Raw genomic sequence first — 12,500 nt, 5'->3', positions numbered from 1 at the left:
GATAGAGAGAAGAAATTAAAAGAGGAAATAAAGACAGAAGGACTCAGAGACACAAAGGAGGAAAGAGCGAGTGAGTTATGGAGAATAAAATGAACAGAGAGAGGGAGAGAGGAGCTGCGGTGTAGACGAGAAGTGACGGGCTGGTTCGAGTTTTGAGGTTTTAAAAAGAATTTCATTTCATGAAGATTCTGGGTTTTTTTGTGAGTGAGACACAAACATCTGTCAGAAATAATTCATGTCCGTCGTGAACTCAAACATCCGAACACACGCACATCCTGACTGGATGACTACTGGATCCTACATTTCCCAAGATGCAACTGGTAGGACCTCTTTTCATTAGAAGAACCGCGTCTTTCAAAGTCAGCTTTCAGTTTGATGTTTGAGTCACACCGTCAGGAGACACGAGCCAGGAAGAGAAAACTGGGCCCCTGGTGGCCCCTCCCACTGACCACTATATGTGACTAGGTCGTCACATATAGGCGGTACTTTACCTGCCCGATCAGCAGAGTGGCAGCCCCCATTGCATCACTTCCTGTTGTTACATCAACATTACTAACGAGTTGGATCATGTGTAGCGTCGGGCCGCTAGCGCCACATGGTCACATGATCTCCTCTTCGTCCTGTGGCGTCCTGCAGACACGCTGGTCTCAGTGTTTGTGCTGCGCTGAGCTGTTTCAGTGTAAATGCCAGAGAAGCAGCCGGACGCTGCGTTCAGGCGTCTGTCCTCTCTCTGGGAAATCTGATATTTGTGATATTTGTAGTGTTTGTTTTTATTTGTTTTGTTTTTTTTTCTGGTTTCAAACATCACACAGACACAGCTGTGGATCGACCTGTTTCACATCTGCATAACACTTTTGACTGGGGAATCGTGTGTGTGTGTGTGTGTGTGTGTGTTTTGTTGTATTTGTATTTGACTGTTTCCTCTTGAGCTGTTTGATTTGTTCTCATCTTTTATTTCATCAATACTTCTCCAGTATTTGTCCGTCTTGTTTTTCTTCTTTAATTATATTTGAGTCGACGTTGTGTTGATGTTTTTCAGATAAGATTTTGTTTCTCATTTTTTTAAAATGATCTTTTTGTGTGTGTGTCTGTGTGTTTGTCTCTCTCTCTCTCTCTCTCTCTCTCACACACACACACACACTGTTTCCATCCAGTTTGAAGGACATTACACCTCTGGAGAGCAATGAAAATAATTTCCCTCATTTCAATAAAGTAAAGTTTAACCAGAATTAGCTCAGTGCTACATGCTACATGCTGTTCACTCTTGGTTTGTGTGCGGTGACTCTCCGGTCGACACTGAACCAGGAACAAACTTCCTCACTCCTTGTTCTCTTTGTTCTCTCCCTCTCTCTTCTCTCTCTGTTTCCTCTCTCTCCATCTCTTCACCTCCCTCTGTCTTTTACACTTTCTGTCACTTTCTTCACTCATGTCTCTCTCTCTCTGTCTCTCTCTCTCTGTCTCTCTCTCTCTCTCTCTCTCTCTCTCTCTCTCTCTCTCTCTCTCTCTCTCTCTCTCTCTCTCTCTCTCTCTCTCTCTCTCTCTCTCTCTCTCTCTCTCTCTCTCTCTCTCTCTCTCTCTCTCTCTCTCTCTCTCTCTCTCTCTCTCTCTCTCTCTCTCTCTCTCTCTCTCTCTCTCTCTCTCTCTCTCTCTCTCTCTCTCTCTCTCTCTCTCTCTCTCTCTCTCTCTCTCTCTCTCTCTCTCTCTCTCTCTCTCTCTGTCTCTCGCTCTCTCTGTCTCTCTCTCTCTCCATCTGTCTCGGTCTCTCTCTGTCTCTCTCTCTCTCTCTCTCTGTCTCTCTGTCTCTCTCTCTCTGTCTCTCTCTCTCTCTCTCTGTCTCTCTGTCTCTCTCTCTCTGTCTCTCTGTCTCTCTCTCTCCCTCTCTCTGTCTCTCTCTCTCCCTCTCTCTGTCTCTCTCTCTCTCTCTCTCTCTCTCTCTCTCTCTCTGTCTCTCTGTCTCTCTCTCTCTGTCTCTCTCTCTCTCTCTCTGTCTCTCTGTCTCTTTCTCTCTCTCTCTCTTTCTCTGTCTCTCCCTCTCTCTGTCTCTCTCTCTCTGTCTCTCTCTCTGTCTCTCTCTGTCTCTTTCTCTGTCTCTCCCTCTCTCTGTCTCTCTCTCTCTGTCTCTCTCTCTGTCTCTCTCGCTCTCTCTCTCTGGAAGTAATTATACAAGTTGCAGATACAGACAATTACTGATAATCACTGTTTGTGTGTGTGTGTGTGTCTTCATGACCTCTGACCTCGTTCAAAACAAGACGAGCTGTCAGGCTCATCGTTCATATCAGAGAAAGAGATTGTCTTTTCATTTACTCTCGTCTTCTCCTCTGTCCTCCCTCCGTCCTCTGTCCTCCCTCTGTCCTCCGTCCTCCCTCTGTCCTCTGTCCTCCCTCCATCCTCCCTCTGTCCTCCGTCCTTCCTCTGTCCTCCGTCCTCCCTCTGTCCTCCGTCCTCCCTCTGTCCTCCGTCCTCCCTCATCGTCTCTCCACTTCATGGCCAAAAGTATGTGGACATCCTCCACTGCTCTGGCTTCAGTGGCTCCACCTGATGTGGAACCTCAGGACTCTTAACACATAAGAGAAGGAATGATGGTTGTGAGGAGTTCCTTGGACATTGCTGTTGAGGTCAGGACATACCATGCTTAAAAGAAGAAGAAGAGTGTGTGGCAGAGACTGGGAAACAACACAGAGACAAACTGTGTAGAAACTTTTAAAGAACTTTATTAAACTTTTCTCCATGTTGAAAGTGAATGACAGACACACAGTCACATCAGGCACCTGCTGCTACAACAGATCTGACGGCAGCAACAGTGACCCACACAATCACTTCCTCTCTAGCTATTTTATCTGCAAAATAAAAGCACATGAAAGTTTTTTTTTTTTTGCAACAATGCTTTATTTCAAGCTATTGTGAGCTTTTATTCTGAAAACCTCTGACAGGAAGTTCCAAAGGTTCTGTTGCTTGCTGGACAAATATGGCGTGTGATATGAAAACATAACCAGTTCAGTGAAATGTAGAATATGTGACTGTGACCACAGCGACACACATGAACAGTAACTAAGTAAATTCCAGTTTGATTAATCACTTTCTTATTCAGTTAGTCTTTGATTATGTTCTGGTCGCCACCTGATTGATTAGAGATCAACAAACTCGTGTAAAGAGCTCAGTGTTGGTTGGTCTCTGGTTCTCAGGTGTGTTGCACAGGGACTTTGTCATTGACTCAAACCAGGAAAACAGATCTAGGAGTACGTGGACGTGGGTGTCCACATACCTTTGGCCACGTTTCCCTCCATTCTTTCCTTCTATAACCTCCACTACTCCTCTCCCTCTCCCTCCCTTTGTGTTACCGTCTTCCTCTCTTTCCCTCTCCTGTCTTCTGTTCATAGGCAGATCCATCCCCAGCAGAGGAAGACGAGGAGCTAAAGACAGATTAGAAAAGACTTAAAGTCCCGACACAGGGAGATCACTGAGGGGGGGGGGGGGGTCTCTTTGGAGGAAAGACAGGAAAAATAAAAGGCTAGAAAGAAAGACAAAGCCGGGTTCAAGGCGTCTCCAGACTATTAGAGCGCTGTTTGATTCCAGCTCATTGTTCTGATGAGACTGTCAAAATAAAAGTCTTTTTTATCACTGCAGAGAGGAGGAGGAGGAGGAGGAGGAGGAGGAGTGGAGAGAGAGAAGAGGTGATGATGAATGAGAGGAGGGAAGGTGAGGAAGATGTGGAGGAGGAGGGTTTTTCCTTTCTTTACCTTTGGTTCCCAGGCTGTGGCATTGTGGGAAAAGGCTTTGGTGGAAATCTACCATCACACACACACACACACACACACACACACACACACACACACACACACACACTTCACTCTGTACTTTCAAACCTATGTGAAATTGTGTGCGTGCGTGCGTGTGTGTAAATCCAAACTCTTTTATTTTGTAATTTCCTTTCTCTTCATCCACCTCTCCTTCTTACCACACCTTTATCATCTCTTCCTCCTCTTTCTACCTCTTCTCTGTACCTACATCCTCTTCTTCATCACCCTGTGTCCTCCTCTTCCTCCTCTTCCTTCTTGCCTTTTCTATAGTCCTCCCCCTTTTCCTCCTCCGCCTCTCCATCTTTCTCCTACTTCTCCCTCTTCCTTCTTTTGTTCTCTTCTTCATCATCTTCTACCTCTTCCTCTTCCAGCTCCTCCTTTTTTGGCTCATCTATTTGTCCCCCTCTTCTTCCTACCCTCCTCCTCCTCCTCTTCCTCCTCCACCTTCAGTAAACTAAAAAATTATCACCCGCTTTTCTTCCTGACACAATTTGTCAAATCCTCCTGATAGGAAACACATTCTATTCATGAGGCGAGTCCCCCCCCCACCCCCCACCCCCCCGATGGGACCAATTCAATTACAGCCATGGAGGCGATAGTGAGCCAGAGAGGCAGGAATATGACAGGACATTTACAGAGTGTTTGCACAATTAAACTTTCACTGACAATGAACGTGTGTGTGTGTGTGTGTGTGTGTGTGTGTGTGTGTGTGTGTGTGTGTGTGTGTGTGTGTGTGAGAGCGAGCTACAGCACATTTGTCATGATTCCCTCTCGCCCGTCACCTCCACTGATCTCCCTTGGCTCCTGCTGTTGCATTGTGGGTAAGGAGCAGAGGCAGGAGGAAGTGGTGAACAGGAGCAGGGCGGTAGCATGCTGGTTAAAGGAGCGGTTCAACATTTGTTTTGCATACTCTCCAACAGGTTGTGGTTAGCCTAGCTTAGCATAAAGACTGGGAGCAGAGGGAAACAGCTAGCCTGATGCAGCTGTCTGAGAGAAGAGGGAAACACAAGACAAAGACAGGAAGTAAAATAGCCACAATGGACACACAAGGAACTCTACTACAAAATAAAACAGGAAATGAATCAAAAGTCCAAACAAATAGTGTCGAATCGGCCATGCCGCCATCATGACATTTTTTATTGCGGTTCTTGAATCTGAGAAACGGCGAGCAGCTGAATGATCTGAGGTTCTCTCTTCTTCATGTGCCTTTTCTGCTGTACGATATCTGGTCCTCCTCACTCTGCTTTCAGTTTGTCGTGGCAGTGTCTCGTCGTGGCAGTGTCTCGTCGTGGCGGCGGCTGGTGGAGGTTGCAGTGACCTTGCTGTAGCTGGCTTTGTCTCGCCGCCGTTAGCTAGTTATCAGTCGGACACAACGGGCTCCCTGAACCAGGCAGCGGTATTAGACTGTCTAACAATGATACTCCGTCCCGCCAAGACTTCACACACACACTCTCACACGTGTGAAGAAACCCAGGGCACTCTGGGTATTGTCCAAAGATCACAGGCGTAGGTGAGTTGTTCTTTTTAATTAATCATTTGTCCTTCAAACGGGGGAAAGTTTCCGTGCCGTAGATAATTAGGTCCCAGAGTCGGGCGGCGGTGGAGCCGGCAGCCACCTGCTGCCTTTGTAGCGCTAATCTTTGTCTTGTAGGAGCGTCGTCCCCGAAGACGCCACGGCAACGCACGCCGAACGAGCAGAATGAGAAAACACCTCTGAATCCCCACATGATCCTCCTCCTCCTCCCCCTCCTCCTCCTCTCTGCTGCTTCTTCTATTCGCCGTCTTTTTCTTCTTTACATTCCCTCTGCTCCTCTTCCTCCTCTTTTCATTTCCTCTCCTCCTTCTCTTCTTTTTGTTCTGTCCATCTTCTTTATCTCTCTCTCCCTCTGCTCCTCCTTTTCTCTCTCCTTCTCTTCTTCTGTTTTTATGTTCATGTTTTCGGGTTGTTGTCAGAAACAGCTGGAGGAACATTCAGAACATCTGGTTCAAACATCCACCTGAACTCAACGTAGGCAGGAAGGTCAAAGGTCATGTGACCTCACAGAACTCCTTTTGTTCTAAGGATTCATTCACTAAGTGCAACACAAAAGTCTAAGAGGAAGGAAGTGACATTTAATATCCAAAAGGTCAAAGGTCAACTTCACTGTGACATCATCATGTAACCACTTTATTATATCAGTCTGTTTTTCTTCCTCTCTTGTTTTTTTCTTCTCGTTTGTCTTTTCTTTCTGTCACTCCCGCTGCGTCTCTTTTCTTCTCTCCTCTTTTCTTCCTCCTCATCCTTTCTTTTCTTCCCTTCGCTCCTCCTCTGTTCCTCCTCCACTTGCTCTTTTTTATCCTTCTATCCTGTTACTCTTTTCTTCTTCTTTAGTCCAACCTCTCTTGCCCTTCACTCCTCCTCCTCCTCTTCTTCAGTTCATTTTTTTCTCACCCTCCTCTTTTTCTGTCCATTCTTCCTTTCCTACTTCTCTCTCTTTTCTTTTCTTTCCCTCTCTTTGCTTCTCCTCCTCTTGTTTCTCTCCCTTTTCTCCTCCTGCATCTGTTCTCCCTTCATTCAAGCAGAAATTGTTTAATTGTGAACACACACACACACACGCACACACACACACACACTCTCTCACTGTGTGTGTGTATAAAAATGAAAGAGGAGTGTGGGTGTGGATGACAATGAAAGTGATATTGTGTGTGTGTTTGTGTGTGTGTTTGTGTGTGTGTGCGTGTGTGTATGTGTGTGTGTGTGTGTGCGTGTGTGTGTGTGTGTGTGTGTGTTTCTGTGGGGAAACTAATCCCATTAATTCAAAGTGCATAACAAAGAGAGAAAGAGGGTCCAGCTCCCCTGTCGTTCGTCTGTCCTCCCTCTCTTCTGTTTCCCCCCTCTCTCTCTCTCCCTCTCCCTCTCTCTCTCTCTCTCTCCCTCTCCCTCCCTCCCTCCCTCTCTCTCTCTCCCTCCCTCCCTCCCTCTCCTCTCTCTTCCATCTCTCTTCTCTCACCTCCCTCTCCTCCTCCTCTCTCTTCTCTCTCTCTGTCTCTCTCTCTCCCTCCCCTCCCTCCCTTCTCCTCTCTCTCCCTCTCTTTCTCCCCTCCCTCTCTCTCTGCTCTCCTCTTCTCTCTCCCTCTTCCCTCCCTTCTCCTCTCTCTCCTGCGCTCCGCTCCACTTCCCTCCTCTCTCTCCTCATCCTCCTCTCCCTCCCTCCTCTCTCTTCTCCTCCATCTTCTCCCTCCCTCCCTCTCTCTCTGCTCTCTCCCTTCCCTCTCTCTCTCTATCTCCTCTCTTCCTGCCTCATCCCTTCTCTCCTCCCTCCCTCCCTCTTCCTCCTCTTCTCCCTCAGCCTCTCCTCCCTCCCTCTCTCTCTCTCTCTCTCCCTCCCTCTCTCTCTCTCTCTCTCCCTCCCTCTCCCTCTCTCTCCCTCCCTCCCTCCCTCCATCATCATTATTCCTCTGTCAGATCGGAGGCTGATTTCCTGGAGGACTGAGAGAGCCGACCGACTGACGGAGGGATGGAGGAGACAGATTTTCAGCTCCTCCTGGGATCCTTGTTTCCTTCTCCTCTTCTCACTCCCTCTCTTCTTCTCTCTCTCTGTCACGCTTTCATTCATACTTTTTCCTCCTCCTTTCCATTTCTCTGTCTTCCCCTCATCCATCTCCATCCTCCTCTTTTTCTTCTTTTCATTTTATATTCTTGTTTTTCTTTTTTCTCCTTCTGCTTCCTCTTCCTTTTCATCTCTCTTTTACTTGTTCATAATTATTTGTCCTGTCACCTCCTCCACCTCGATTCTTCACTTTCTTTTTTTTTAATAGTTGTCCTCCTTTCTTTTTCTCTCTGTCTTCTTCTTTTGCTTCTTCGCCTCCATCTTTCCTCCTCGTTCACTTTCTGCCTATTTACCCCTGTTTCTCTTTATCTTCTTCTCCTTCTCCATCCCTTCCTCCTCCTTTATTTATCTCTTTTATGTTTACTCTTATCCATCTGTTCTTTCACCTCTCATGTTGTCTCTCAATCCCTCTTCTCTTCTTCTTCCTCTCTTCTCTTTTCTTTCCATCTTTTCTTTCATCTGTCTCTTCCCCACATTCAGGTCTGTCTCTCTTCCTTCCTCCCTCCCTCCTCCCCTTTATTCCCTTCACTCTCCCGCCATTTCCTTCCTTTCCTTTCTCTCTCTCTCTCCCCTCTCCCTCTTGTCTCTCTCTCTTCAAGGACATTTATATTATAAAGGATGAATTTGCATATTAATTCATTTCTTTCAATTTTCTCAGATTAGACGTTGTCAACACGTATCAGCGATGATCAAACTGCCACGTCCACCAGAGACCTGTGTGTGTGTGTGTGTGTGTGTGTGTGTGTGTGTTCAGGGAGTTGAGGAAAAAAAGGAGGGAACACAACCAGCCTCACAGCGTTCATAAACACACACACACACACAGATGAATGGGAGCGTCCTCATTAAAACAACAGAGTGTGTCGTTTGTTCAAAGGCCTTAAACGACGTCTTTACATCACCTGACAAACAGGCTCTGAATGATGATGTCGTCTCAAACAAAGGTGTGAACACTGCAACGTTCTTCCACCCTGTTTCCTTCAGGCTCGGATCTTATTGGTCTGAATCACTGCGTTCCTCAACGGGCATTTATAATGATGTCTCTGTGATGACGCCGCGCTGAAATGTGGTTTAAATGTTGTTAGAATCTGTGGACTCTCCACTTTCCGTTTCATATTCTCGTGAGATCGTACGTGACTCAGAGCTGGAGCCAGAATCCCTGAAGCAGTCTACAGTAAAGTGACACTTTACATTTATTCTACATTTATCTACTATTTCACTCGTATGTTGTTCTGTTTGTATGAACATGAGACTTTGGTGAATCAGTTTCAAGCACCAAAACAATTCATCCACATCAGTGAAGGTTTGTTTTCAAAATTAAATTAAAAAAACTGGCCTTCAGTTTTTCAGCATTTGGGTCAAAGATGTGTTTGTTCAGTGTAAAAGTCAAGAGACGACGTTACAGGAAGAGATGAGGCCGTTCTGAAAACTGTGGTAAAAACACTATAAAACACCAATAATGGAGCAATGGAGAACGGTTACTGTAATGTCCCGGTTAGGTCAGGAGAACATGGTGGTTTGGGTCAAAATAAGTACTTCCTCAACATTATTGTCATGCCTATTGGTGTGTGTGTGTGTGTGTGTGCGTGCGTGCGTGCGTGCGTGCGTGCGTGCGTGCGTGCGTGCGTGCGTGCGTGCGTGCGTGCGTGCGTGCGTGCGTGCGTGCGTGCGTGCGTGCGTGCGTGCGTGCGTGCGTGCGTGCGTGCGTGCGTGCGTGCGTGCGTGCGTGCGTGCGTGCGTGCGTGCGTGCGTGCGTGCGTGCGTGCGTGCGTGCGTGCGTGCGTGCGTGCGTGCGTGCGTGCGTGCGTGCGTGCGTGCGTGCGTGCGTGCGTGCGTGCGTGCGTGCGTGCGTGCGTGCGTGCGTGCGTGCGTGCGTGCGTGCGTGCGTGCGTGCGTGTGTGTGTGAGAGAGAGAGAGGGAGAGACGGGGCGTTCCCAGCTGTCTCTCCTCCCATCACTCCCTCTGATGGATGGAGAAGTTATGAATATGCAGTTGATTTCTGGAAGCTGATGGCAGCTGACAAATGGAGCGTCTCACCTTCAGTAACCGTTGCTGCTTCCTGACTCGGGGGTGGGGTGGGGGTGTGTGTGTGTGTTGGGGGGGTGGGGGGGTGATGGTGAAAGATGTGCTTGTTGTGTGGGATTCAGGGTTTTGAAGGACGAGGCCGTCACAGACGAGTTGGAGCAACAATCTGAAAGACAGTTTTGTCTTGATTGATTTTGTCGACATCACTGCAGGTGATGGACAGAACACATGTGACTCACAGATATTCACATTAACACAATTATTTTCTGTATTTCAAGTTTTTAGATTTTTTTTTCTTTTACCCCTTTTCCAGAGCAGATTTATGAACACGTGATGAAGTCCTTGTTTTATTTTGTTGACACACTCGAGTCACTGAGGGGAATTTGGATGTCTCTTTTATCACTTCATAAATCAGAAGATACTGTCAACAGACATAAAAACATTTTCTCCATGTTCTTTAGAATAAAATGTATAAATCATGAATGAGACGAAAAAGCTTTGAGAATATAGATAAGAATAAAGCTGGAGAGCCATTTAATAGGAGAGTCCACACTCTCTCTCTTTTTCGTTTTGATTTTATGATTTCTGTATTTTTAATTATTTTCTATATTTAACATAAAAATTATTTATCTTGATTATTTTTCTATGTTTTAATTATCTTTATTATTTAATCCATTTTACATTTATGTTTTTAAATTTTTTTTTAATGTATTTTATGTTTGTATGTTATTTTTATTTATCTTTATCTTTTCATGTGAAGCACTTTCTTGTCTGAACAATAAAGTTTATTATGAGAATAAAACAGCTTCAAAATTGACCAGTGCATAAAAAAAAAAACATGTATGCCTGCCTCAGCTTAAGGATGAAGACTTTTATTTTGACAGTCCTGACATGAGAAGATTACAGCTTTCAAACACATTGAGCATTTCTCCTTAACAAACTTTTAATTTGTGCCTGAACTTCCTGTTTCTCTCGTCTCGCCTGATGTGTTTTGACATTTCACCGTTCGACTGTCACGAGCTGCTGCGAGGTGATTGGCGGTTTGACAGCAGCTGTGATTGGCCGACTCGTCCTGCTGACACAATGAATGTATTTATTTGTTTTACACCAGTTAAAATCATTCCACTCATGTTTCAGCATAAAACTCTTCTCCACTCCTGAATCGGACTCTATGAGTCTCTGACTCAGTGAATTTCAGACTTTTTGAATCTCTGACTCTGAGTCTGTGACTCTCTGACTCTGACTAAAAAAAGACTGGTGGTGAAATTCACCCTCTCACCTGATGGAGAAGGTTCTTTAAATGCTTTATGAGTTATTCTTTTTTTGCAGTGCCACCCTGTTTAAACAGTATTTAAGTCAGTTGATATCTGATGAGCATCAGTTTGGGATCTGAATAATTTGCATAAACTTTAGATTTATTATGTGAGGTTATGGATGTGAGATAATAACAATATTAACCAAACGTCTGTAATGTTTGAATTATGTTTGTTTCCTGTGTTCCTCAGTGGAGTCCAGCAGCCCCAGCCTCCTGGCTCCTGACAACTCTCTGGAACGATCCTTCTTCATCCGGATGAAGTCCACGCTCACAAAGAGAGGAGTGCACATCAAGTCCTCAGGATATAAGGTCAGGCTGGTGAATTAGAAACAGACTGTGTGAAACAACACATACCACCTTAAAGCTCCTCCAGTGTAAAGGTCTGTGTCCATGTGTAGTGTGATTATAGATCAGCTCTAGCTTCTATATTAATACTGTGAAAGTATCAAAGCCTCAGTCCACAGAGAAATGCACACAGCCTGTATTCAGAAACTGAGCCTTAAAACCAGCCGTCAGGACTTCTGGAACTTTGTGATGTCACAACAAAGCAGACACCAAGCCCCGCCCACCTGGACCCACCATCCAAACCTTGCAGGATTTGGTTTCTCTGAGTGTTTTTACCTGAAATCTGCTTTATTTTTATTGGATCACTCAGAAAACAGTCAGCCAATCAGAAGAGAGGCTCAGAGCCTCCTCTCTTCTGATTGGCTCACAGACCTGTTGTTACTAGAGCTGCAGAGAGAAGCCTGAGAGAGGAGATGGTGGCCGTGCTTTTACTTTGTCATTTTAAAAAAAATACTTCCTCTTTTCCTTCAGAGACGGAATCATCAATGAAGTTGGATGTTTTATTCTCATACTGTGTGTGTGTGTGTGTGTGTGTGTGTGTGTGTGTGTGTGTGTGTGTGTGTGTACCACGTTCCACCTGGCAGACTCAGATCACATGCAAATCACAGTGGAGACGGAGAAGCACATAAATATTCACACACACATGCATATATTACTGCACATATTTCCACTCACTTGACACATACAGCACTGCAAAACACACACACACACACACACACACACACACAGTGTTACAGTTAGCAGTCTGAAAGCTCTTGTGTTGCAGCACAGGCCTGAAGGTGGAAGAAGCTGATTCAGTTTCAGAAACATAAATTCACCTTTTACCAACATGATGATTCTCACATTCACTTTCAACAACGTCCGATCACAGCAGCTGAAGCATGGTGAGAGTGTGTGTGTGTGTGAGTGAGTGTGTGTGTGTGAGTGAGTGTGTGAGCGAGTGTGTGTGAGTGAGTGTGTGAGTGAGTGAGTGTGTGTGTGTGTGTGTGTATGTTCTCGGTCAAACTACACAAACAGAAACATTTGACGTGTGTTTGCACAGTCACCATATTGAAAGAATCAGCTGTGACTCTTTTACAATGAGACGTTTTAACTGAAACATTTCACAAACATTAATTAAGTGATTTAAATCTCTTTAATGAGACATTTTTAGACATTTTTTTAATGTTTTAAGAATTTGCATGTCACGTGTTGTGTGTGTGTCAGCTCCGCTCTGACTCACATGCTTGGTAACCCACAGTGAAATGACTGGAGACCCACAGTCAGAGGACAGAGACAGGTTTACGTCTTGGACGATTTCAGGCGTGAGCCTCGTCTTCCTCTCCTCTTGTTTGACCCTCGTGTCTGTAGAGAAGACACACGCTGTTTAAAGGCGAGTGAGCCGCAGCTGATGAACATTTCTCCTGATCCATCGTGTCTGACAGACTTTAG

General features: G+C 45.5%; 1 protein-coding gene across 1 annotated transcript in view; it reads left to right on the top strand.

The window, feature by feature from the left end:
- The window catches only part of npas3 (neuronal PAS domain protein 3), a 300,964-nt gene that overhangs the window by 256,486 nt on the left and 31,978 nt on the right, over nucleotides 1–12,500 (top strand). The window contains exon 7 of the mRNA XM_022764686.1: nucleotides 10,915–11,033. Within this exon, the coding sequence (XP_022620407.1) occupies nucleotides 10,915–11,033 (119 nt within the window). The remainder of the gene's footprint in view (nucleotides 1–10,914; nucleotides 11,034–12,500) is intronic.

Source organism: Seriola dumerili, unplaced genomic scaffold (genome assembly GCF_002260705.1).
Source record: "Seriola dumerili isolate Sdu_G_001 unplaced genomic scaffold, Sdu_1.0 BDQW01000565.1, whole genome shotgun sequence".
Taxonomy (NCBI): domain Eukaryota; kingdom Metazoa; phylum Chordata; class Actinopteri; order Carangiformes; family Carangidae; genus Seriola; species Seriola dumerili.
Note: the sequence above shows the minus strand (reverse complement) of the source record. Positions and strands in the feature narration are given on the sequence as shown.